The 27,839-nt window shown below is 39.5% G+C and overlaps 1 protein-coding gene across 1 annotated transcript; it reads left to right on the top strand.

Moving 5' to 3' along the window:
• Window positions 1-1,036: 1,036 nt before the first annotated feature.
• On the top strand, window positions 1,037-27,741 carry kiaa0930. Its single transcript, XM_008400865.3, has 11 exons — window positions 1,037-1,177; window positions 1,598-2,168; window positions 9,264-9,412; window positions 22,632-22,736; window positions 23,168-23,245; window positions 23,316-23,417; window positions 23,594-23,734; window positions 23,985-24,173; window positions 24,559-24,718; window positions 24,832-24,987; window positions 25,885-27,741. Exons 2-11 carry the CDS (start codon window positions 2,024-2,026, stop codon window positions 25,923-25,925), a joined length of 1,266 nt encoding a protein of 421 aa, XP_008399087.1. The 5' UTR covers window positions 1,037-1,177; window positions 1,598-2,023; the 3' UTR covers window positions 25,926-27,741.
• The last annotated feature ends 98 nt before the right edge of the window (window positions 27,742-27,839 follow it).

Genomic DNA, 27,839 nt, shown 5'->3' on the forward strand with positions numbered 1-27,839 from the left:
CAGCTCATAGTTGTGAGGCTTAGCAGCTTTAATAAAATAGATCAGTCCAAATGCTTTTATTTACAGTGTCTTCTAATGAAATTAATTTAAACTGAACAAACCACACAATGGATCATTTGTCAGTTCCTTGTGGGATTTATAAAAATGTATTGTGTTTGGTTTGTAAAATCAATCTCCTCTACTCTTCTCCAGCTGATAACTTGAATAAATTAAGTGGCTAATCACTAAGAAAAATATTTTGTGATTTATTATGACCAGGCGTCACCATTACCTAGTTTTTCTATTGAAAACTGTTAACTACCTTGACAAATATATAAACGTACAGTGGGATGGAAAGCAGGATATTTTCTGTCGGCCATATTTTTCAGAGTAAACATCAGAATTTCAAAAAGTATCTTTAACACATAAATGAAGGTTAAATTTTCCGTTTAGGAGCTAGCTGTTTGATTACAAAGTTAAATCTACCGGTAACCATATTTTATTCACCTGGATGAAATATAAATTCTATTTTGTATAAATATTTGTACATTTTCAGTACTATATTTCGCTTTAACTTGCATGCTTCAGTGAGGGAAATTGTTTACAAATTGCTTTGATGATACATATATAGTCCAGGTTTTCCTTCTCCTTGCCAGTGTCCGGAGATCATTACAAATGACGTCATCTTTTGTCTGGAAAATTAGGGGTGCGCTTGTTTAAACCGGGACATTTGAGCCTGCGGAGAAGTGCAGTTCAAGCGGGCGGAGCTTGATGTGGTGTAACGTTGAATATTGTCAATGGTCAGATACTGACTTTGTTTCCAACCGACGGAATATGTCAATAGGATCCAGATAACTGACATCAGCTTCACGGGTGTTAACCGTTGTTCTAACGGCTGGAGAGTCAAAACGGTTAACTTAAATTTACCTTTGGTGCTGTTTGAATGTGACCCTTTAATTAGCTGCTTATTACTGTGTATTTTATAAAGAGAATTACTCTGTCAGTCTAATACAGTGAGAACCAGGACTTAACTTAGTCCAAATTAATTCTTGGTCCCATTTCAGTTGACTTGGCTCCGTTGTACGTCAATGTGGCCGCCATTTTGGAGATGGAAACACGAGTCACTTGGTCACTCAGGTGACCAATATTGCTAAAAACTATTAACAATTAACAACAAAATATGTTTGCTTTCGCTCAGGTAAGTATAAGTATATATATATATATATATATTTACCTTTAGTGTTGTTTTACAATAATTACAAATGCTGTCTAAATCAAAATTTTGATTGACTATATAGTTTCGGGCACTTAAAAAAAATTCTACTATTTCTCTTGTAACAGTTTGCCTAAAAAACTAATCAGTTGGTCTCTAAATTCTAGTATGTATTTTGTGTTTTAAAGCACTTTTTTGTCACAGAAGTTTGATTTTGAAAAGTCTTGGTTAAAATTATATTTGCTTTTCTGTTATTTCCACATAATCTAGATTTTTCTTAAATAACTTTAACATTTTCAAACGTAATTTTCCCTCTTTAGCATTTATTATTCATTAATTAAGCTGCATAATTTAGTCTTTCAGGGATTTTATACAAGTTAGTTTCCTTATTTTTATTTTATTCAGGCGGACCCAACCTTCAATGTCCCTGGATTTAAGGAGTAACAGAATCGTCTGCGACACCTCTGCGTGCTCTTGGTTCAGTTTGCGTTTCTGCGCCTTTTAGCTGTCCTGTCTCTTTAAGGCCTTCATGTTACCGGAAGTGCGAGGGGTGTTTCCAGCTGATCTGAACAACAGAAGTAGCAGGATCTCCCTCAGCACACCGACCTGTCTACTGTTGTTCTTGGCCACCGCAGCACAGCGCACCGGTCCTGACCTCCAGCGGCCTCTTGGCGCCAAGAATATAACCTAATCCGGAGTAAGTTTGAAGGAGAACCGGGGGATATCCCGGTGTCCCCCTTTTTCTGGTCCTCCTTGTAGCCGTTAGTTAGCTGCCGTGAACCGGTACCGTGGGCTGCTTTTAGCCCGGACTGTCATGATCCCAGCTCGGAGATGGCGTCCTTCCCCGATTTGTGTAAGGCTGTCGGGCCCGCGGAGGAGGAGAACGGAGAGCTGGACGGCTCCCTGCAGCAGATGCTGAAGGCCATCGCCGACGAGAGGAACCGACTCAACAGCCGACAGGAGATCAGCGGACTCGGTGAGTCTGATCCTCCGTGGACCTGACGCTGTTTGCGGGAGCTGATGGCTGCGTGTCTGCCGCTTTATATCCGATTTATTTCTGGAATCAGAGTCCACGTAAGCCTTCTAGTCGCTTTATATGTGCCACTATTTGTTGTTCCATTTATCTTTGTCCAGCTTTGTTTCCAACTTTCTACGCTTCAGACTGTATGCAGGGCCGTACCAGTGTTTTTAAGAGACTTCAACTATGGGCCCCATTTTATTTTAAAAGTGAGGATATTCTTTTATTGTCCCTCAGTGTGGATATTCTGTATGTGCAGCAAAGTGACTGGCAAATGAAAGATAAAATTTATTGTTAAAGTATATAAAACAAGATATTGTAAAGTAAAACTGAGTAGGATAGCTTAAAACATGTACCAGACCACCAACAACACAGGTGTGACTTGTTAATTTGATAAAATAGCAGTTCAAAATTAAGTGATTTTTTTTATTTTATCAAAGCACAAATATTGAATTTCTTAGATTGAACAGAATGAAAACAGGCCGGAGTTTATCTCAGCAGGTAACAAGATGGAGGCACCTACAACAACTGATCGTTTCCCAAAGAAAGAGAACTTTAAGTGACATAAAGATTCATGTTTTTTTGCATATTATGCCATAAAATGTTAATTTGCTTCACTAATGAAGCTGAATACAATGTCAGCAGCTTTTATTTAGAGTGAGAGGAAGCTTTCATGTGTTTGTACCTAAATTAAAACTCTACAGTATTCTCTCATCTGCTAATTTTGTTGGGAGTTTTTTACTTCTCAGTTTTCACTCGACTAAAATAAATTTAAAAATGGACCCTTCCTTAAAATGTTCATGTATCCAAACCTGAAAACGAAATATGTTAATGTTCACTGTTTGAATTCAACAAAATCCACGGATCACATACACATGCTGTGTCTACTTAAATACAACATAACTGCTTTAAACTGGTCTGGATGGAAAATCTTGTGGTTTGTTCCTGTTTGTTTTGTAGCTGGAGTTCTTCTGCTCTGCTGGTTTTCAGATCCTTGGTAAAAGAGGAAGCTTTACAAATTTAAACTTTGCCCAACTTTGAAAAAAAATAACTATAGTAAGACACTGAAGTAAAGAAGTAATTGCGGGAAAAGTAAAAGTTTTATTTTTATATTTCAGAATGAGTTTATTGTATAGAGTCATTAGCAGCAACGCAGAAAAATATAAAGAGATGTTCCTGTGAGCAAAATGGCAGAAATTGGCTCTGCAGTATTGGCAACCATATTGCAAATAAACCTCGGGGATCAGTATCATAATCAAAAAAGGACTAAACACAGAGAATAATTAAATAAGGCAGTTATTGCTATACCAGATGTTTATTTAATAACATTTTAAATATTAGTTTTCTCTTAAAGAGCATATTTAAAAACAAAAAACTCCAGATTTATTTTAACAAACATTTCTGTTTTTGTTTTGATTTTCTGTATACTTTCTTTATGAGAAGTAATAAAATAACATCATTAAAAGTGAGGATTGTAATTTAAAATCTTTGTTTTCTAACAAAAACCTTTTTATCTGCTGCTTTAATTATTGGCCACCTTCATGAAGAACATGTGTGTAAAGTGTCAGAACGTCTTTTCAGGCTAGTGGAAGCTGTTTGCAGCAGCCAGACTGTCCTGTTAGACTCTGAATTGATCCAATCATCCTGAATTCACACAAACATTCCCCAGCTGATAGAGAAGTGACGGCTGTGCAGTTTGTTGGTGTTTCTGCCCTGTTTTATCGGCCCTGAAGCAGACAGTCGGTGCTGTTGGTTTGCTGTGATGCATAAATCAACAGAGCTCTGTTTGAAAAGCAATGACTTCATCACAGCTCGCCGCGCCGCGCCGCGCTCGTCACGCCGCCGCTGCAGGAAAAACACTTCCAGCTGCTGAGTCCCTCCATAAATTTATGAGCTCGTTTCTTTGCTGTCCCAAAAACATCCAGGATTATTTTAACTTTTCTCTTATTGAGAATTTTTGAGCTGCCATTTTTAGATGTAAAAATTAGTTTTTTGTTTTGTTTTTTTTTTTGTCTCTGAAAGTAGTTGGGGGGAAATATATTAAACTCTGCAGTTAAAAAGTCTAAGGTCTGAGAATTTTCCAAATGTATATATATTCTGTTGCAGAAATGGAAGTTTAAAAGAAATCCAAACATTAAAAGTCTCAGCTGTGTTTAATCAATCATTTTCAGTAAATGAGCCAGCATAGTTCAAGAGTAAAGTGTTTGAAAGGCTTTTTGAATAATTTCTATTTTTACAAACAGGAATTCAGTGCTTTTACTGATAAATGATCAAATATTACAATAGAGCACAACATCATTAGAACCTCATTGCAGTGTGGTTAATTCGCATTATTGTAATAATAACCCAACCCTCTCTGCTGTGCTGTAACTAAGCGCTTTAAGCTCCGCCCACCAGAGGAAACCAGACAATTGCAGCCAATCATTGAAGCCTGTTTAATTTCTCTTGGCTGTTATTGTTAGTTTTAATGTAAAATACTAAGAAACAACCTGTGTTCATTTTGGTTTCACTTTAATCCATCATAGCCTGATTTGAAAAAACGGAAACAATGAAATACTTCCCAAATCAAGATGTTTGTTTTGTCTCAAGCCAAGTCACATCATGAAGACCAGATGCCTCAATCCATCTCTAAAACCTACTAAAATAAAAACTGTTGTCTCACTGAAGGTGGAAAAAATCATTTAATTTCCTGGGCTGGAAAAGGTTTGACTAGACCAGAAATAAATCCATTTATTTAGGCTCCATTCTGGCCATAAAGTGGAGTATAATTCATAGGGGAGTGAATGTGGAGTGGGTTAGTTAAAGTCTTGTAGTTGAAGCAGATCTGAGCCTTAAAAGCAGAACTTTAGTACTTGAGGAAGTGAGCAGCTGGTGTGTTCTCATGTCCTTGGATGCTCCTCTGCAGGCTGCTGACTCAGCACTCTTAAAGCAAATTACCAACAGTGACTCAGGCCTTTACTCGCATCACACAATGACAACACAGTCACAACTATCATTTTCATAGGCTGTAATAATTTGACTCTTTAGTTTCCATGTTTAGCGTCTTAGAGAGCATAAAATCTCCAACCATTAAATCACCAATATTCCTTAGTTTGTATTCAGGATTCTGATTGGTCACCTTCTGTTTTAAATATTTTTCAATCAGTGCAGTGATGCACTTCAACATCTCTCAATGTTGATTTAAAACACTGAAGTTTGAGGCTTTTAATGTGATCAAATGTTGAAAAGTTAAAGACTTTTTCTACATCTGTGTTTTTTCTAAGTTTCCATGTTTAATAGTAAAGAATCAATAACTGATCAAGAAGTATCAGACATATAATAAATATTTAGTTAAAGCTGCCTGTGGCGTCAGGTTGGTGATGCTGGATCTGATTACCGGAACAAGAAGGTAAAGAGGAAGTACTGTTGGGTTATTAGGCCAACTTTACCGGTATTATATATCAGTAAAGTTTCCACTGTTAATGTTTTCACAACACATTTTATTTTCTGGCATTCTCTCACATTTCAACCACCTTCAACTGGTTGAAACCTGAAGCAGAAACGTAGAGCTGCCCGTCAATGGCTGGGCTTTTTATAAACCCTCGCATATAAATACTGACATCAGCTTGTTGTTCCCTGATGGAGGGAATAAATCACATCAGACGCTCGCTCGTCTGCTTCTGTGCAGTAAAAATAGCTGATCGCTCTGCGACTCGAATAATAAATCCTGCTGAATATTTAACCAGGCGCAGAGAGTCAGACTGACTGAGCTTCTGCAGAAATGTTAATGTTTTCTGTGACACACCTGGTTCACGTTGGGGCAGGTTTGACCTCAGCAGGAAGTCGATTGTCTGTTTCCGGTTTGTGCTCAGGTCTGGAGCGACTTCAAAACCGATTGCAACAAATGTCTGAGCTCCACTAAAACTGTTAAACATGAAAACCTGCAGCTGTTTCTCAGCTCCTTTCATGTGGTTTTCCTGCGATTCAGCTGCAGGAATCAGGAAATGTTTCAGGAAAACCTTCAGCTCGGCCTCGCCTCGCGTTTCCTCCAGCCGGGTTTTCAAAACCAGGGCGTCCGCCATCAAGTTTCTGGGTCACATCACACAAACGAACAGCAGCAGCAGAAAAACACTCAACTCATCTGGCATGTTTGAGCCAAACGGACGGACTGGGAATGTGGATTCATTGCTGCTGATTTGGAGAAACGATATAAAAGTTCCTGCAGAGAGGAACTGTGATCTGCTTTGGAAACTGCAGCATGTCATCAGAAACATAAGGAGAGCACAAGATGAACCCTGAGGGTCTGTCACATGACAAACGGGTCATACACATTAGTCAGGGAGGTCAAGTGATACACACTTCAACTTTACTCATCTACAGAGACAATATGGGAGACTAATGGTTCAATAACTGGTTCCAGTAACCAGGAAGTGCTGGGGCTCTACTGGTCAGCAGGACTGGGCGATAAATCGATTTGATGAATTAGTCGAAATTTTGGAAGATCTGGATTTTTTTTCATTGCTCTCCTTTGGTTTCACTTTAAATAATACAAGAATAAAGTTTTAATATTACCAGAATAAAGTCATAATATTGGAATACTGAATTAATTTTAAGAATGCCAACATGGGGAAAAAATAAAATGAGCATCTAGTGAAGCTATACTTTTGCATCGGTTTTACAGATCAGGAAATATTTAAACTTTTAACACGTGAATCAAATTATCAGTAGCAGGAGTTTTAAATGACTGAGTCTGTTTCAAGGAAAGAATCTCAAACTGAGAAGCTCATGTCAGAACCTCAAGACTCTAGAAGCAAATTTCATTCAAATGTTTTTCTCATCATTTTAAAATGTCCTGGTAAAACTGTGGCTTTTTTCCTGCTAATATTATGATTGCATGCCTGTAATTAAACAAATATATTAGTCACCCAACTCACAGAAGTCGTGATTGAAATAAAAGCCACTTTCTGTCACTTGTAATTTCTTTCTCAGAAAAGTAAGCGAGAGGGAAAAAAATGAATTAAAATCGGATCTGGTATGAAAAAATAGATTTTATTCATGACCATATGACCCCGCAGTTTTTGGATTCAGATCACTTTCCCGGCCGTGTGACGCTGCTCCTGGTTTCATCACAGCTGATGTATTTTTAAAGCGGGATCAGCAGCTATAAATAGATCAGGACTTCTCGGAGGCGGTGGAGTCATAAGAATAGCGGTGCTCAGACAAAAACCAAACCTTGATCACATCTTTGGTCCGACTTTACTTTCAATTCCAAACTTCTGTTCCAGCCTGACTGGAGAACCAAAGTAAAACGTGTTTGAGCTTCATGCAGGTTTCAGCTCTGAGATCTGGACTAACGTTGTGACCTTGAGTTAATGACTTCCTGTGGTTGCCATGGCACCGCCTTCCTGATCCCCTGGTTCTTCCTGTTTGGTTCAGCTGCAGCTCTTGGTGACCCGAGCATCTCTTCTTGCCAAGTGTGGCTGAATGGAGGTCAGAGGTCGTCTGGTGTTTGTTTTTAAAGTGTGAACAGCTTTGACTGATCCTCTGCTGACCGACTGGAGCTTCACATTGGATACAAATCATTTACTTACTTTCCGTTTATATAAATTCATCCCATTTCCCCCAGTAATTGTGAAATCCTTCATTTGTTTTTCATTAGTTCAGCCTCTGAGGGGTGGTTGGGTGAAATCCTGGTTCCCACACTTTGGCTTTAATTAAATCACAGTAACATCTGAGCAGAACAGGGTCAAACAAATCGGAGATAATGAGCTTAATCCCAACATGCTGCTGTTATTCTCTACCCATCATTTTACTGTTTGATTTTGAATTAAAAACCAAAGCTCTGCTGTGATTATATCTGGGTTTGATTGGTTCAGTTTTCACAATGAGAAGCTTTGATTACGGTTTGGATCAGTAAATATGCAAACATCGTAATCCAGATTATGCTTCTGGGAATAACAGCAAAGTTTCATCTGTGGTCATGAGATCTGGATCATCTCCACTGGTTCTCTGGAGCAACGAGTAAAATTAGACATCTGATCATGGTGGCGCCCTCTAGAGGTTTTCCAGGCACTGAGGAGACAACAGTCAGTTCCTCATGTAATTCTCATACAACTGTTTTCTTTCATCTTTGTTTCATTTTTTCTCTTTTTTGTTCTGTATTTTTTTCACCTGCAGGCAATTCATCAGTTTAAAACAATACTGCATAACCCAAAGTAATTTAATAAAAAGTAAAAACTATCAAATGTAAGCTAAAACATGCAATTTTGGATGAGAAATAAATTAGGACACGTCCAAGTTTATTTTAACTTAAAATGACTAAAGTCACACAAACAAGATGATAACATTGTTACTTAAAGAGAAAACGTATCTCAAATATGTTGGAAAAACTACTAACTCTGTATTTTTACTTAATAAAACCATTTGTTTATTTAAAATGTTACATAATTTTATGGTGAAGATCCTGTTTTCTATCCACTCTACATATTTTACTGAACGTGTTGTTTAATCTTAACAAGTTTCATTTCCAATAATACTTCTCCTTTAAATTTGTTTGTATTGATTGAAATAACTCAAAGCAAAAGAAAATCAATTCAAAGCTTTCGCTGTGATGAAAACCAGATTATTTTCCCCTTTTGTCCCCAACTAGTCATATTTTCTTTAATAAAAGTACAAATTTGTGTCTCTGATCAGGGTTAGTGATAAGCAACGTTAACATCTTATCAACCTCCTGCCTCCTAGCAACTGTTGCCAGGTAACCAGACCGGTGCCTCTGGCCTCTGAAAGGTGATGAGCATCCTGTGGCGATGAAGAGCAGATGGTCATCGTCTGAAACACAAAACATGGCTGTTGTCTCCGACGCCTTTAACCTTACGTCTATTGATGACGAGCTGTTTTTAAAAATAAAAGCATCAGAGGGTGCTTTTATTGTAACTGAGCTGTAGGTGAATAATAATGTCTTGGATGTTTAAAAAAAAAACTCCTGGGGATTAAATGAAAGTGATAGTGATAAAACCTTCTGTTTGGTGCTAGCCGTCCATCTTTGCTCTCATGACGTCCATTTTGTGTCTCCAGGCTGTTTTAAAGATGACCGCATCGTTTTCTGGACCTGGATGTTCTCCACCTACTTCATGGAGAAGTGGGCGCCACGGCAGGACGACATGCTGTTCTACGTCCGCAGGAAGCCCGCCTATGTCGGCGCAGACAACGGCGAGGCCAAAAAGGTGAGAAATAATCCGACATTCCAGATTTTTTTTATCAGTTTCCTTTTAAATTCTCTGATTCTTTTCCTGATGACGTCCAGGACAGAAAACATCTGAGTGCTATTAGATATATTCAGTGGTTGTTAGAAAGCAAAAACGGTATTAATTCAAGGACATAATTTCAGTTTTTAATTAATTGAATATGAAACGTTTAATCGGCTCCCGTGATTCCAGCAGGAGGAATAAAAATCTACTTCCTCTTTGTGAATCTTGCAGCTACAGGAACATAAAACCTGATAAATGATGCACCATTATACACTTTTTGTCCAAAAACTATGCTTCACTTTAGTCTCTTTTTAGATGAAAATACTAAATATATAAAAGTATAAATTCATGCTCCTTCAATTTATTAAGGTATTTAAATCCTTTTCTTTCAGGTTATGAATCATTATTGAGTATTTACATCTTGACTTCCGTCATATTTTCTGCATCACTCTCCTGCCTTTGACTGAATCTAATCACCACAGCAGAAAATAGTCTGGGTTTTCATTCAGCAGCAGATTGAATCTATATTTGCCATTTCAGGCCATCAGCGGCCATCGTTTCCATCCGCAGGTCAGACCTCACAAAGGCCAGATGTAATAACACGGATTGAGGCGAAGGGCACGGCAGCAGCCACTGGTTGTCTGATCAGGGAGGCTTCGTCCAGCCTGCACTGCAGATCTTAGTGGGATCGTTTCCCAAAACAAAACCAGAATCTCCTGATCTGTAGGCGGATTCTCTGCAGCAGCAGAGAGAAATGAGACTCCGAGGACGGAGAAATGCTGAACGAATGAGCAAAGTGAGAGTAAATATTTAATTCTTAATTTAATCAGCTTTCTACGGAAGCGCATTGCTATCACGCAAGAAAAAAAAAATTCAAGCGCTATCACGTTATAACGTGATACGTATCTTGTTAAAACGTGATACATATCACGTTAAAACGTGATTCTATCTTGTTAAAACGTGATACATATCTTGTTAAAACGTGATATGTATCTTGTTAAAACGTGATAAGTATCTTGTTAAAACGTGATAAGTATCTTGTTAAAACGTGTTACGTATCTTGTTAAAACGTGTTATGTATCTTGTTAAAACGTGATAGTTATCTTGTTAAAACGTGATACGTATCTTGTTAAAACGTGATACGTATCTTGTTAAAACGTGATAATTCTATGTCCAGGAAGTGGCGGTATTATGCTAGGCTAGTACAGTGGCTGACATGAATTGGTCAGGTTTCCCTTCATGTTTGGTCTACATGGATATGGATGCTGCTTTGCACTGTGGTTAAAACCATTAATAGCATGCTACTCTGAGCAGGATCCTAAATAGAACGGGGCTGCACAGAAGGAAACGTCAGTTTGGTTCTCTAGCTGTGGCGGCGTTCCTGACTGTCTGGATCGGAGCTGAAGTTGGCTTCCGTTTGTAGCTTCTCATTCGGGAAATGGCTAAAGAGCGATTAGAACGGAGGCTCAGATGTATTTGCTGAACATTTTCTGTAAAACATTTTTATTGAACAGTACAATAGGTGCATAACGGCAACGGCTGTTCGTAACCAAGCAACCAAAATAAACAGAAGGGTAGATAGTGGCAAAAGACAAAAAATTAGATCCTGTTAAGCATTCTTCAAAATAAAAGACTTCCTCTCTCTTCCCTTTTGTCAAAATAAATCATAAATAAAGCTTTGAATTTAATTATTTTTCACATTACCTTTTTGTAATTATGTACAATCAAGTTACATTCAGTAAATAATAATAAGCATTTAAATTATACTTAACATATGACTGTAATTAAGTAACTCCGTCCATTTTCTTTACACCCTTGTACGTTAGTGGGCTCGGGAGGGGTGTTGGTGCCTATCTCCAGCTGACATTCTGGGCGAGAGACGAGGTACACCCTGGACAGGTCGCCAGTCTGTCGCGGGGCAACAAAGAGATACACAACAACACACACACACACCTAGGGACAATTTGGAGAGGCCATTTAACCTGACAGTCATGTTTTTGGACTGTGGGAGGAAACCGGAGTACCCGAAGAAAACCCACGCATGCACAGGGAGAACATGCAAACTCCATACAGAAAGACCCGTGCCAGGAATCGAACCCAGAACCTTCTTGCTGCAAGGCATCAGCTCTACCAACTACACCACTGTGCAGCCCTGTAAATAAGTAACTAATCATGGAATTAGATTTAATATGCAAGTGTTAAGAAATCACCTGATATGCTTTAAAAACAAACATACATCGACACTTCAAATCTGGAGTAGATTATTCTACGCCAATGGCAGAATATTTCAAACCTAGTTTGTGATTTGTGAAACCTTTATCTGAATTGTGAAACTTCAAACATGAGAGATTTAAAAACCTTTTCGTATCTGGAATGCATTATAAATGAACTATCACATTTACAATATTTGCTATTATTTTAGCCTTCTGTTTTCTTTCATTTTTTTGTCCTAGAGCACCTGCCTTTCTGTTTGGCTGTTGTGGTTTACAGGGATGCATTTTAACTTGAAAGGAAGTCTTTTATTTTGAAGAATGCTTAACAGGATCTAGTTTTGTCTTTTGCCACTATCTAGCCTTCTGTTGATTTCGGTTGCTTGGTTACGAACAGCCGTTGCCGTTGTTCAGCAAGTGTACTGTTAAAAAAAAAGAAATCTGAACAGAAAATGTTCAGCAAATACATCTGAGCCTCCGTTCTAATCGCTCTTTAGCCATTTCCCGAATCAGAAGCTAAAATCGGAAGCCAACTTGACGTTTCCTTCTGTGCAGCCCCGTTCTATTTAGGATCCTGCTCAGAGTAGCATGCTATTAATGGTTTTAACCACAGTGCAAAGCAGCATCCGTATCCGTAGACCAAACATGAAGGGAAACCTGACCAATTCATGTTAGCCACTGTAAAAGCCTAGCATAATATCGCCACTTCCTGGACATAAATTATCACGTTTTAACAAGATACGTATCACGTTTTAACAAGATACATAACACGTTTTAACAAGATACATATCACGTTTTAACAAGATACATAACACGTTTTAACAAGATACATATCACGTTTTAACAAGATACATAACACGTTTTAACAAGATACATATCACGTTTTAACAAGATACTTATCACGTTTTAACAAGATACATATCACGTTTTAACAAGATACATATCACGTTTTAACAAGATAGTATCACGTTATAACGTGATATGTATCACGTTTTAACAAGATAGTATCACGTTTTAACGTGATATGTATCACGTTTTAACAAGATACGTATCACGTTATAACGTGATAGCGCTTGAATTTTTTTTTTCTTGCGTGATAGCAATGCGCTTCCGTAGCTTTCATCTCAACAATTTACCTTTATATATGACTTCAACAAAACATCTAAATACACAAACTAATGAAGGACTGGAATATCGGTCACAATTTATTTAAATATTAATTCCTTTTCATTTTGGAGGCTCTTATAGTTTCAATCTCTGTGTTTCAACATGTAAATTATTGTTTATTTCCAGCATATTCATATTTAACATCACTCCCTACTCTGAGTGTCTGTGAAAGCTTTGTCCTTTTTCTCTTTTTATAATTACATTTGGAGAGCGCAGACTCTGTCCGCCTTTTGTAGTTTGTCCCACGTGCCCCTCAATCTCCGGTTGCCATGGTTACTGCCTTAGAGTCCAGCTCAGCGTAACACATATCCTCCTCCTCAGACAGAGGAACTGCTGACTGCTACTGCAGCAGCGTCACAGCTTTAAAACCGGGCCGAACCTCCAGAACTTACCCTCTGGATTCACCCGCCGCTTTATTTACGCGCTGAGAGATTTAAACGTGACGGTTCTCCTGAACCACCCGGAAGAAATACCTGAAAGAGTGTGAGTTTAGCAAAAAGTTTCTGAACTCAGTCAGGGTTGAAGGTGTATTTAAAAGACGCTTTCGAATAAAATCAATGTATAATTAAAAACAACGTTTAGCAGTTGAATCTGAATTTATGAGTCGCGACACCATTTAATTTCCCTTTGGGATGAAAAAAGGATATTTAAATTTGAAAACCTGACCATTGCCGCTGGTCACGAGTGACATCAAAATGCTAAATTTAGAACAGCGCACTCCGTCGCAGCCATATTAGTTTCAGACAAACCGTATTGGTAAAGCAAATGTAGCAAACGAGTCAAATACTATGATGGTACCAACAAAACACTTTCAGTTCGGTGTGTGTCGTTGTGACTTAAAATATGGTGATTGTGACCATATGAAGAGATTATTTTTAATTCTATTTCCTAAACTCCAAAGGAAAACCGAGAAATGTCAGCGCTGGAAAAGGGCTTGTAAGTAGGACAGTGTATTAGGGTCATTGTAGATATGGGGGGGAGGATTTCCTGCAAAAACTCAGAAATTTTGAGATTAAAAACTAAGAAATGTTTAACTCCACATATGGAAAAATTTTGAATTTTAAAACTTAGAAATTTTCACGTTTTATTTTTTTCTATAAAATTCTGAGTGTACTCCTCCTTTTTCTATCTATAATAACACTACCTCATGTAAGCAAGAGGGATTTACTGTATATGTGCCGTTACTGGTGCATGTCTGATGCAAAGGCTTTCTAACGCCTTTCTCATGTCACGACTCTGAAGACCGAAGGACGTTGTCAGCAGGTTTAATGACAATAAAAAGGGTAAAACTGAAATCAAGACAAAAAATACAGTAGATATGCGATCATATGCAGCATAAAATACACTACATTCAACTTCCACCGATCATCACATCTATATGCGTACATCTAGGCTACCAACTGCGCACCCGATAACCTCACGATAACCTCGCATCTAATTAACATAAACATACTCTACCTTAAAACAACACATTAGAGCGCCATCGCTAAACAGAAACAATGTTACAAAGTCACAAACTTAATACATACCGGCAATGCAACCATACATGAAAGATTTCAACAGTAACTTACACTAACGGACACTAACGGTGCCTATTTCTACCGTTTAATAAAGTTTTGTTTTGAACAACAAAAAACTTACTACGTTGTAGTATCTGAAAACAACATGAAAGGACAGGCTCTCTCCCCTTTTTCTTGTACACGTACTAAAACAACATTTATAACTTCAAAACGGAACACTCCCCGTCTGGCGTGAATAAACGCCACAAATTGGGTTTTTGCAAAAAAATATCTTATGAAGGAACCAAAACTACAATTTCTGAGATAGGTCTTACAAACTTTTTTAAACCATCTGCTTTGGCTACCTTAACTTCTACTTTACGTACTCTATCATCTTTACTTGGAAACACCTGAGTTATAAGTCCAAGAGGCCATTCATTTCTTGGTACTTGACTGTCTTTGAGTACGACGACACTTCCTAAAATCACATTAAGTTGGTTGGATTGCCACTTGCGACGTGGCTGGAGAGTAGGAAGAAATTCTTTCTTCCACTTGTCCCAGAAGACATTTGACAGGTGCTGCACTTGACGCCACTGGTGTCTGTAAATGTCCGAAGCTGTAAAGTTGCCAGCTGGAGCCTGAAGAGGGATAACTTTCTGCGTAAGAAGAGTAGCTGGAGTCAAGATGAAAGGGTCACTTGAATCTGAAGAGACTGGGACAAGAGGTCTTGCATTTATAATAGCTGACACCTCTGCCATGAAGGTGATGAGAACGTCATCAGTGAGTTTTGTGGTCTTGAGTTTGAAAAACATAGAGTCTAAAATTCTCCGGGCCAGGCCTATCATTCTTTCCCATGACCCGCCAAAATGGGAAGCATGCGGTGGATTGAAAGTCCAAGTACATCCATTTTCCTTTAAATAGGTCTGTAGAGCTACATTATCCAAGTTTGAGGGGATTTTCAGTTCCTTACATGCACTGACAAAATTAGTACCCCGATCAGAACGAATAGTTTTTACAGGTCCTCTTATAGCCAGAAACCGTCTAAATGCATTAATAAAGCTAGATGTGTCGAGTGAGTCTATCACCTCGATGTGAACTGCCCTAATGCTCAGGCATGTAAAAATGACAGCCCACCTTTTGTTTTGGTTCACACTTCCTCTGGTACGTCGGTAAGACACAAACCATGGGCCGAACACATCTAAGCCAACATTGGTAAATGGAGGGTCCGTTGCAAGACGGTCTGGAGGGAGGTTTGACATTTTTTGTGTGCTCAAGGGAGCCCTAAGTCTTTTGCAGGTTACACAATTGTAAATGATTGTGCTCACCTTTCTTTTGCCACCCACTATCCACCATCCTGCAGAGCGTATAGCTCCTTCTGTGAACAAGCGACCTTGATGATGAACTTGACTGTGATAGTGCTTTATGAGAAGAACTGCAACATGGTGGTGGCCTGGAACTAGAAGTGGGTTCTTTTCACCATGAGTCAAGTTTGAGTCAGTGATACGACCACCTACTCTGAGGAGTTCATTTTCATCCAGGTAAGGGTCTAAGTTCTTAAGAAGACTGTTTTTGGGTAAGTTCTCATGCTTTTGTACACACTTGATCTCTTCAGAGTACACATCCTGTTGTACTGCTCGAATCACAATATTTTGAGCTTGTTTAAACTCATCCACAGTGAGTCCTATCTCACAGTAATGCCAACCACTGCAGTGATTGTTTGTATTTGGTGGTGATTTGAAGTTGTGGACGACATGTAGTAGTCTTGAAAGAGCACGGGTAAGTGATCTCCAAGTAGAAAACTTACTGAATCTTTCAGAACCAAGTTGCCTGGTTGAAGTTGTAGTTTGGAGAGTAGTTACATGAGGTCTAACATCTGAGTCCATGTTAGGGTCCACAAGATCGTAGGAGTCATTTGGAAACTCTTGGAGTTGGAGTAAGAAGCTGGGGCCAGTGAACCAGTTACAAAAGGGCAACTGGTATGTAGGAACAGAACGAGTGGCGTGATCCGCTGGGTTCTGACTACTAGCTACATAATGCCACTGGCTTGGTTGAGAAGATTTGCGGATCCTAGTTATACGGTTACTGACATAGACATAAAATCTCCTAGTTTCATTGTAGATATAACCTAAGACTACTTTACTGTCTGTGTAGAATATAGTGCAGTCTAGTTCGAGGTCAAGTTCATCTGTGATTAGATCTGCAAGCTGTACTGCCAATACTGCAGCGCTAAGCTCTAGTCTTGGTATGGTGTGATCTGGGCGTGGTGCAAGCTTCGCCTTGCCCATAATAAACCCTACTTCACAGTTTTTCTCTGCATCTGTCAATCTTAGATAAGCCACTGCTGCTATTGCTTTAGTAGAGGCGTCCGAAAAAACGCACAACTCTTTTTTTGTGGCTGTTGAGGGAGAAATGTCTGTGTATGTTCTAGGAATAATCAGGTTAGATAGTTGTTTAAGCGAGTCCTTCCAGAGAGTCCAGGACTCTTCCTTTTCTGGAGGTAATGGAGCATCCCAGTCTCCATTTTCAACTGTGAGTTCACGTAGAATAGACTTTCCCTGTATAGTGATAGGCGCTACAAAACCTAATGGATCATAAAGGGTGTTAATTGTTGATAACACACCTCTTCTTGTGAAGGGCTTTTTCTCATCTGGTATTTGAAAGGTGAAGCAGTCTCTACCTAGGTCCCAAAGGAGGCCCAGGCTGCGTTGCATTGGGAATGAATCAGCTTCAAAATCCAGGTTTTTTAGATCTTTAGCATGATCTGGTGTAGGGAATGCCTCTAACACTTCCTTTCTGTTGGCTGCTATTTTGTGCAGTCTGAGATTTGACTTTGCAAGTGTGTCACGGGTTCTTTGGAGTAGGGACACAGCCATTTCAATGGTGGGAAGAGATTTGAGTCCATCGTCGACGTAAAAGTCCCGTGTGACAAACTGTATCACCTCTGGATCACTGTCCGAATCGCTGTGTAGAACGGACTGATGCAAGCCATATATTGCCACTGCTGGTGATGGGCTATTTCCAAAGACATGGACTCTCATCCTATACTCCACAATATCTTTGGAAATGTCATTGTCGCGGAACCACAGAAAGCGCAAGTAGTTCCTGTCTTGCTCATGAACGTTGAAACAGTAAAACATCTGTTCAATGTCTGCTGTAAAGGCTACAGCTTCTTTTCTGAAGCGCATTAAAACACCTAGCAGAGAGTTGTTAAGATCAGGTCCTGTTAACAACACATCATTCAGTGATACATTCTCGTATTTGGCGCTGCTGTCAAAGACGACCCTGATCTGTTTGGGTTTACGGGGGTGGTAAACACCGAATAGTGGCAGATACCAGCATTCCTCTCCATCTTTTAGTGGAGGGGCAATTTCTGCATGTTTGTTTTTGAATACTTTGTCCATGAAAGTCACAAAGTGTTCCTTCATTTCCTCATTTTTTTTTAAATTACGAACAAGTGACATCAGTCGCTTCAGGGCCTGCGGTCTGTTGTTAGGGAGCTTTTGGCGCGGTAGTTTGAAAGGTAAAGGTGCTGTCCAGCTATTGTCATTGTCTTTTGTTAGTCCTTCTTTCATTATCTTCAAGAAGACTTTGTCTTGAATGGAAGGTGAGATGTAATTGTCATGCCTGGTTTGTTTGAATACATTACATCCTAAGTGGTCTGGTTCACAAGCGCTGTCCACAAACTGGGTGCTGAAGTTGAATGGAACTTGAATCTCACAATGTCTCTCTTTTATATTGAAAACATTGGGGCACGGTTCAAACATTGTAGGACGACCCTTCTCAGTGGCATTTGTGAACAGAGTCTTTACTGCAAGGGTTTTGTGAACATCACCAACACACACGTTTCCTACTATGACCCATCCGAGGTCCAATTTTTGTGCATAGGGTGCGTTGTTAGGTCCACTTATCTGTTTACGGACTTTGTGAACTCTAATAATGTCCCGTCCAAGGAGAATTAAGATAGGGGCTTTAGAGTCCAGTTCAGGGATGAGGTGAGCTACTGACTTCAGATGTCTGTGATGCATAGCTGCACTGGGTGTGGGTATCTCATCTCTGTCATTTGGGATGCCTTTGCATTCAATAAGAGTAGGCAGTGGAATGTGGACTGAGCCATCCAAGGCTTCCACTACATAACCTGTAGCTCTCCTTCCCATTGTACTTTTAGTTCCAGCACATGTCCTAAGTGAGTAAGGGGAACTGGGTCCACAGTCATTAAATACTTCAAAGAATTCAGGACGTGCTAAAGATCTGTTACTTTGTTCGTCATGGATAGCATAGAGCCTTACTGCTTGTTGTGGGTTGCCTGCTGGATACACTTTAACAAGACAGATTTTAGAGCATGATCTTCTTGCTTTATTCATGCCACAAACCTGTGTGCAGTTGGAAGTTATCTCTTCTAGTTCTGTGGAGTCAGGCTCCCCGCCATGCTCTACTGCAGGTTCAGTTTCTCTTAGCCAGGGAGCTGGCCCTGGGTGGAGAGCAGTGCAGTGTTTCTCATTGTTGCACTCAGAACACTGTACCTTGACTTTACAGTCTTTTGCGATGTGTGAAGATGAGGCACAGCATTTGAAACAAAAATTGTTCTCCTTTAAGAACATTTTCCTATCGTCCAGTGTTTTCATACGAAATGTCCTGCATTTTGAGAGAGAGTGAGGTTTTTGTGAATGGGGCAAATCCTGTCACTATCCACAGCTTTGTTCTCAGATCTATGCTTATCTGCATTTGAGTAAGAGACAACATCAGTTTTGTGCACTGAAATCTCTTTTTGTCTGTTTGTTCTCCAAGGTGGCTTGTCTGATTTGGAAACATCAAGCAATGACACGAAGTTAAAGCTGGGATCATTTTTAGCATCCGCTTCTTGTGTGACAAAGTTCACGAACACATTAAATGGTGGAAACGGCACACCTCTTGTGCGTTTGTAGTTAGTTCCTACTGTAATCCATTTTTCCTGCAAGTAGAAAGGAAGTTTTTGGACAATAGGATTTACTCCTCTTGCTGTATCCAGAAAAGCCAAACCAGGGAGGTCTCCTTCTTCTTTAGCACACTGCATTTCCATGAGCAGGTCACTAAACTTCCTCAGTTTTGTGTAGTCTTTGGGCGTAATTTTTGGAAATGCATCAATTCTTTTAAAAAGTGCATCTTCAATCACTTCAGCCGAACCATAACATTGTTCAAGTCTGCTCCAGATCATGTTGAGGCCATTGACTGGGTTATTGATGTGTATAGTCCTAATTTGCTCCACCTGCTCAGCAGATTCTTTGCCAAGCCACTTTAACATCAAGTCCATCTCCTCACTTGCTGTTAGATCCAAACCCCTTATGGCATTTTCAAAGGAGCGTTTCCAAGCTCTGAAGTTTTGAGGCTTGTCATTGAACTGGAGAAGTCCTGTTGTTACTATTTCACGACGAGTAAACTATCTAATAAAATCACTTACATTAGAGTCTCGAGACTCTTGGCGTGGGGGTCTAGCATTGTAGAAGTTAGATTCTTCTATGTGATTTGACCAGTTGGGTCTGAAATCTTTATTAGTATGTGGAGACCTGGTAATGACTGGGGGGGTTTGGGGGTTGTCGAGATAACAGGAAGGACAGACTGGAACTTGCCGTGAATCATCTTTTTCAGAGTGTAATAACTCTTTGCTAGTGAACTCTGGTTTATTTTGAAGTACATTTTCCTCTTCTGCTTGCTGAAAATCAGTATTTTCCTCTTCTTTTACAAATTTAGCTTGGCTGATGACATATTGCTCAGTACGGTCATCTGTTAATGAAGAACATGGGTTGCTGCGTGCTTCTATCTGTGTGGCAACAGCTGCTTCTAATGCCTCCGCTTCTGCAATAGCTGAAGCTACATCCTTTTCTTGTTGTAGAAATTCAATAGATGCCTCAATTTTGGCTTTTTCTACTTTTAAGTTAATTTCTTTAGCTGCAAAACTGAGACGGGCTTTGGCTGCCTCCGCCTTTGCTCTTGCCTTGGCTGCTGCAGAGCTTGTAGAGGAGAAACTGGAAGCCTCGGACCGGGTCTTAAGGGATGACGTCTTGTTAGACATGGCGAAGTTGACTAGGTGACGTTCGCAGGATCACTGCTGTATGCCGTGCTGCGTTAAGGCGTAGTAGTCTGCTTCACTCTAGCTTCAACAACTGCGTTATCTTCTTCGGCGAGGACGCTGCCGTTTTACTGTGCCGTTACTGGTGCATGTCTGATGCAAAGGCTTTCTAACGCCTTTCTCATGTCACGACTCTGAAGACCGAAGGACGTTGTCAGCAGGTTTAATGACAATAAAAAGGGTAAAACTGAAATCAAGACAAAAAATACAGTAGATATGCGATCATATGCAGCATAAAATACACTACATTCAACTTCCACCGATCATCACATCTATATGCGTACATCTAGGCTACCAACTGCGCACCCGATAACCTCACGATAACCTCGCATCTAATTAACATAAACATACTCTACCTTAAAACAACACATTAGAGCGCCATCGCTAAACAGAAACAATGTTACAAAGTCACAAACTTAATACATACCGGCAATGCAACCATACATGAAAGATTTCAACAGTAACTTACACTAACGGACACTAACGGTGCCTATTTCTACCGTTTAATAAAGTTTTGTTTTGAACAACAAAAAACTTACTACGTTGTAGTATCTGAAAACAACATGAAAGGACAGGCTCTCTCCCCTTTTTCTTGTACACGTACTAAAACAACATTTATAACTTCAAAACGGAACAGTATATATAACATTTTATCAGTGGAAAGGGGCCAACAGTTGATTTTGTTGCATTTACGTTGCATTTACATCAACGTAAATGCAACATGCATTTACGTTGATGTTGTTCAAAATGTTCAGCGCACAATGTCCCTCTTAAGCAAATGAAAGAATTTGGATCTTCATGCATTTATTTCCATCAGGTGTTTTCCTCCGTAGAGTTTCTCTCAGTCTCTTCCTGGTAGATCTCTGGTATTATTCTGGCTCTGCCGTGATGTTTCTGTCCTGGTTAGATTCCAAGACAGATCAGGAAATCCTCCAACCACATGATCTGGTTTTTCCAGTCGTTACCTTAATCATTGTTAATCTTAACCGTAAATTAAATTTCGTAACCGTAAATTTCCCTTTTGAGTCCTCTTCCTGTTCCAGCATTTTCAGGTTCATCAACCTTCTCCTCTGCGTATGAAGCCGCCATGCCTCACTGCATCCTGCTTTCATCATCCTCATTTTAATTAGTCTCTTATCAGTTTTACCAGCAGAGGAAAGCAAGTCAGATTTCTTGCCAATCTTAAACCTGGAGCAGCTGATCATGTTGAAACAAACAATTAGCATCCTTTACCATTTGGTTTTTGTCTACAAAACTGATCAAGTCATCATTTAATCAGGGTATAGTAGTCAAAACAACTTTTATTTTTTGTATTTCAAATGACATTTGAATCTAAATCACTATATTATTGTACAGAAATTATCTTAGAGGGCCTTAAATATTATTTTGCAAATCAAACTTTTGCATAAGTAGCGCGAGATCCTCGTTTTGAATATTTTAGTTTTTGGTCCACTTCTTTTAAGAATATATATATATATATATATATATATATATATATATATATATATATATATATATATAAATTGTCATATTCCTGTCCTGTTGGAGGTTGTTTTTTTATTTTGCTGGTATAAATATGACTTTTGTTTCAACAGTACATCTGGTTCAGTATCAGGTTTCATTAAAAATTGTTTTGTTCATTTACATTTTCTTGTTTTAATGTTTTTGCTGTTTCTTTCAAAGAGTTTTATGTTTAATTTGGTCTTTAAAAATGTAGTAAAAGAGTCAAACTTTCCATGACAGTCGCATGAAGCGTTTCTGGGATGATCTTAGTATTTGACATCCAAATACTAAATGAAGATCGGCGCCTCTCCTCACTTCCCTTTTAGGAAACATGAACCTCAGTCGGTCAAAAATCAACATTTTTAAAGTTTTTTTCCACCAACAAGAACAAAGACTTTATTGTCAACTAGTTGTCTTGTTTCCTCCATGAAGCTTTTTCATCATATCAGCTCTGCACATACAAACGGGCGTCGTCATGGCGACCATTCTGGCTCTCTAAAAGGTCTGTGAGCGATACGATTCCTGGCATTTGGAGACTTGGGGTCTCCCTGAAGAGCATCCGACAGGAAGAAAAAACAAAAGCATGAAACGTCTCACACCTGGGGATCGAAAGGAAGGATTAGAAGCAAATAAACATTAAATACTCTTTAATCCTACAGAGTTATCAGATTCTACTACAAGGAACATCTGATTACTACATTTTGTGTTTTTAGGTGGAGGTGGAGGTCTACAGGAGGGACTCCAAGAAGCTTCCGGGTCTCGGTGACCCAGACATCGACTGGGAGGAGAGCGTCTACCTGAATCTGATCCTGCAGAAGGTAAATCTGCTGAATTCTCACCAAATAGGGCGACACAAAGAGACAACAACAGCGTTTATCTTTGAGCTCAGAATGGAAGTCTGTCTTCAGTCAACTGCTCCTGGTTTTTGGCTTTTTAAACCATTTTTATTCAAATTAAAGATTAAATTTGATAAGATGGTTATGTTTTAGTTTTTCCATTCTTTGATTGCTCATTTTTATCCAGCTTTTATGTTTCAAACATCAGAGCTGAAGTTTATGTTTTACACAGCTTTTGGAGTGATTTTTATCCCTGTTAAAAAGCTGCAGAAACGAACGAATCAAACCATGATCATCACCACTCAACCTGCAGTAGAGATAATCTGGTAGATTTTAGCAAACAGTTTTTCATGAATGTCTCACTGTTCCTACACTGATGGATGAACTAACCTGAGTTCTCCATTTTCCCCCAGCTGGATTACGTGGTGACGTGTGCCGTCTGCACGCGCTCAGACGCCGGAGACATCCACATCCATAAGAAGAAATGTCAGGTAGGAAATCAGCGCCGCCACCAGGAACTTTCCTCGACTTTCTCTCATCTTTTCCAACTTTCTCCTCCAGGAAGTTTTCGCCTCTCCCAGTAAACACGCCATGGACATCAAAGGAGAGGAGTCCAAGATGAGCTACCCCAACATCTTCTTTATGATCGACAACTTTGAAGAGGTAGAGACGCCTCTCTGATCCTATGACCAGCCAGTTGCTGCTGTATTGAAGCGTGACCTCTGACCTTTTCACTCTATTTAGCACTGAGCTCCTTATTTAACAACCTTTTTTGCTGGAGGAGTCAGAGATCCATTGTTTTGATGCTCTGGATGTAGCTCTGCTCTCCGCCTGTGTAGGTGTTCAGCGATATGACTGTGGGCGAGGGCGAGATGGTGTGTGTGGAGCTGGTGGCGAGCGATAAGAGCAACACCTTCCAGGGCGTCATCTTCCAGGGCTCCATCCGCTACGAGGCGCTCAGGAAGGTTTACGACAACCGGGTCAGAACCAGAACCCAAACACTCTGCTAAAACCTGCATGTAGCTGCAGCTGCTTCATGCAAAGTGTCATGTTAAAGGTGACCTATTAAGCTTCCTTGAACAGGCGTAGGTTAGGTCCATATGCAAATGGAAGTACAAAAACTTTCAAAATGTAAGTTTTGCATAATAGGTCTCCTTTAAATATTTAATTCCAGTACAATAAACTCATTTGCAGTCCTTCGCAGTGTTTATGTGTGTATGGTTGTTGCAGGTGAGCGTCGCTGCTAAGATGGCCCAGCGGATGTCTTTTGGCTTCTACAAGTACAACAACATGGAGTTTGTGAGGATGAAGGGGCCACAGGGCAAAGGTCACGCTGAGATGGCCGTCAGCCGGGTGCCAACAGGCGACACGTCTCCCTGCAACACGGAGGAGGACCAGGTGTCCCCGATGCACGAGAGGGTGAGGCTAAAAACCAGCTGGTGGCGCCGCAGAGAGAAAGTCCAGTAGAGCAACGAGAAGCTTTATGATGAAACCAGGTCACCATCCATAATGAATGCAGCCGGATGAATTATGTATTATTCTACAATCTGATGCTTAAAATCATGTCTGGTTTACAGCCTGAGATCAAAAGGAAGAGAATCTTTTTGTCTTCAGTTAATTACAAACAAAATAATTGATCGTGGTTAATCTATCATTTAAATAATCACCAACTAATTTAGTTATTGATTAAACATTACCTAAAATATACAGACAAAAAACATAATTTGCGCCACAGACAAAGCCGTAATTAAGCCAAAATTATGCAAAAATTTTGCACAATTGTAAACGTGGCTGTTGTTGTCAGGTGACGTCGTTCAGCACGCCTCCGACCCCGGAGAGGAACCGTCCGTCATTCTTCTCTCCGTCGCTGAGGAGAAAAGTTCCCAGAAACAGGATTGCAGAGATGAAGAAGTCTCACTCCGCCAACGACAGCGAGGAGTTCTTCAGGGAGGAGGACGACGAAGGTGAACTCACCGGTTTTTATTTCCTGGTGATTTATTCAGCCAGATTTCAGCTCTGGTTCTGGGTTAGTGGTTATAGAGCGTTTGCACTGTGACATCACTGACCGTCTCCTCAGATATTCACGCGGCCACCAACCTTCGCTCGCGCTCGCTGTCTGGAACCGGCCGCTCACTGGTCGGCTCCTGGCTCAAGCTGAACCGGGCCGAGGATTACTTCCTGCTCTACTCGCACCTGACCTACGTCACGCTGCCGCTGCACCGCATCACCACAGGTCAGAGCGCTGCAACACACTGCCACCTGCAGGCGGAGAGCCGCCACAGCAGGAGAAACAAAGCGGCTTCTCTGCTAATTCTAATAAAAACTTTTTTATTTTCAATCTAAAAAGTGAAACTCTTAGCTTCAGATATTTCACTCTGTTTGGAAAGACTCTGTGCTGTAACAGATATTTACATGATAGTCTAATAGATTATCGTATTTAATACCTTAATAAAATGATTAAATATAATTTATTCATAATTGAGTAGCACACATAATATATTTTATAATTCATCAGTATGTATAATAATTAAAAGATTGATTTGGTCGTGACGTTATGAGTGGCATCAGAGTTTAACAAGAAATGCATCATGAAAAAACATATTTGTACATAATTCAAATTACTACATATGAAATTACAGTGGCAACCGCAAAACTCTCCCCAATCCTTCTCAAGCTGGATGCATTTTTATGTCTAAATACTGTATTATTATATAAAACATTAATTGAATGGATCAATTTCTTGTCTCTACTCCATTTATATATTTGTGCATATGTGGATGTATATATATTATATATAGTTTTGCTCCTTTTTTACCTATTAAGGAGTATAATATGTATTTTTTTCTTTCGTGTGCCTCAAAATAAAACGATAGCTAAAAAGTAATTACGTAGGCCATCATTGACATATTCATTTCAGATTGTTAAACATTCAATAAAACTAATTGTTTCTGATGTTCACTGACTTGTAAGATGTTATAAAATGGTTGGGGGAGAGGAATCGACAAATCTAAGTATTTCTGCCACAAAAATTCACCCTCTGATCAACAGAACCGTGTTCGGCTGTAAAAGCTGGACTTGTTTCCTGAAAGCTGAGACGTTTCCAGCTCTGCTCTTTGTGTTTGTGTGGCAGACATCCTGGAGGTGAGGCAGAAGCCCATCCTGATGACATAACAGAGCTGGATTCCCCCCCAGAGCATCTTTACAAAGTGCCTCCACCATCAGGCCACTGAAACAGCAGCGCCCCCTGGTGGCCGGACGGAGACCTGCAGTCAATCGCCAGCTTCACTCAGGAGACGACGGAGGCGCAGAGACGCTCCACAGACAAACCAGCCATTCAGGAAGTGCCTCCTCTTCTGTCCGACGCCCTGCCGAGCCCGACGTCGTCTCCATGGAAACGGACCGTGTGACCTCAGCGTGAACAGGCATTGGCCCAACTCTGACCAGGAGGAAGAGGGAAATGAATGTTTGTTTTTTCTTGTAAATATCTGCTGCTTTACTCACTGAGACGCCTTGACTGAAGGTTGTGCTTTTAAAGACCGTCGTCTGTTGCCGAGCGACGCGTCACACAGCTCCTCTTTTCTAATCTCCTTCACCGCGTTCGGCTGACGGTCGATCATGTGGGATCTACAATTTTATCACCACAAACACAAAACATCTGAGTCAAAATCGAACTTTATCCTCTGTTAGAACTAATACATGTTTTGCATTTACTCTTTAATCTCATGAGAGTTGTAATAAAGCTGAAAATGTCAAATTGGGAATAAATTCTCAATAAGGAATTTGATTTGTAAAATTATAACTTTGAGGAAAAATAAATTTTTTTTGTTCACATTTGTATCACTAAACAGTCAATAAGCAGGTTTTTCATTTTTTTTACATTAAAATTTTAGAATAAAATACTGCAACTGTAGTTACATTTGCAAAATATTACTCATATTTAAAATTCTTGTTTTGACAGTTTGGTCAGATAACTTGCTCAAAATTTAACATGAGTACTTAATTTGACTTTATTTTTAAAATAATCTTGGTGAAAGATAATTCTGATATTGTTTTATTTTTTTATTTACTAAGAAAACTGATTCATTTACTTGCTTTTTTTAAATGAAGTTAAATATATGTGGATTTATTTCAAACAACTAAAATCGTAATTGACAACTGCAAAAAAAAAAAAAAGTTTAAATAAAACTAAAAGCAAATATTTTAACTCCAACATGACAAACATGTTTGCTTTTATTCTCAGTCTCTGACTTTAAACAACTGACTTCAGTTCCAAACTTGAATTTAAATGAAAAATAACAGATTTTAAAGGGAAAACTGCTGAACTGAACGGTTTGTAAATGTAAAATAAGTGAATCGATTTTCTCCTTGTGCTCCTGAAGCCTTAAATCTGTGTGGAACTTTCTTCTCTTTTCACTTTGTTCTTATTTGAACATTTTCCCCTCCAAACCGCCACACTGAAGCTTTACGCTGTTCTCACCTGTCCACTGGAAACTTCACAGCTTCTGTGCTAAAAAAAATGTTTTGTCTTCATGGTTTTTTTACCTGCTAATCGGGTAACCAGTTAGCTCACCCGTCAGCTGTTATTGATCAGATTTGTCTGTACTTTTCATCGATCAAAGTTTGTTTTTCATCAGTGTTGTGTGTAAGTTGTGAAGTTTTTCCTCGGTCCAGGAGACCCGATGGCTCGTCTCTTCAGTGTTATTGATGATGTAGTTAGTGGAGCCGCCAGCTGAATGTATCCTCACCGATCAGAAACAAAAACTGCTTTAACCCAGAGACGTATGACTGAGGACACGGTTTGCACTGTAAAACGCTTTTAGCGCCTTTTGGAAGCTGTTGAGATGTTTTGTTGACGTGTTCGTACATCACAGCTTTTGTACACGGTTATTGTGCATGTTGGCGGACTTCTTCTTTTTCTGTTGCTCACTTTACAAGCTCTACATTTTCCTGTATTTATTTATTGAAATACACATTAGCAGAAAAAATATTTTGTCTTTTTTGGCTCTAATTATCTCTGCTTTTAATTTACTTTACAACAAATCTCATGTGACTCATAAGACATATCTAGTTTTCTGACTAAAATAG

This window comes from Poecilia reticulata, chromosome 23, assembly GCF_904066995.2.
Source record: "Poecilia reticulata chromosome 23, P_reticulata-male-v2, whole genome shotgun sequence".
NCBI lineage: Eukaryota > Metazoa > Chordata > Actinopteri > Cyprinodontiformes > Poeciliidae > Poecilia > Poecilia reticulata.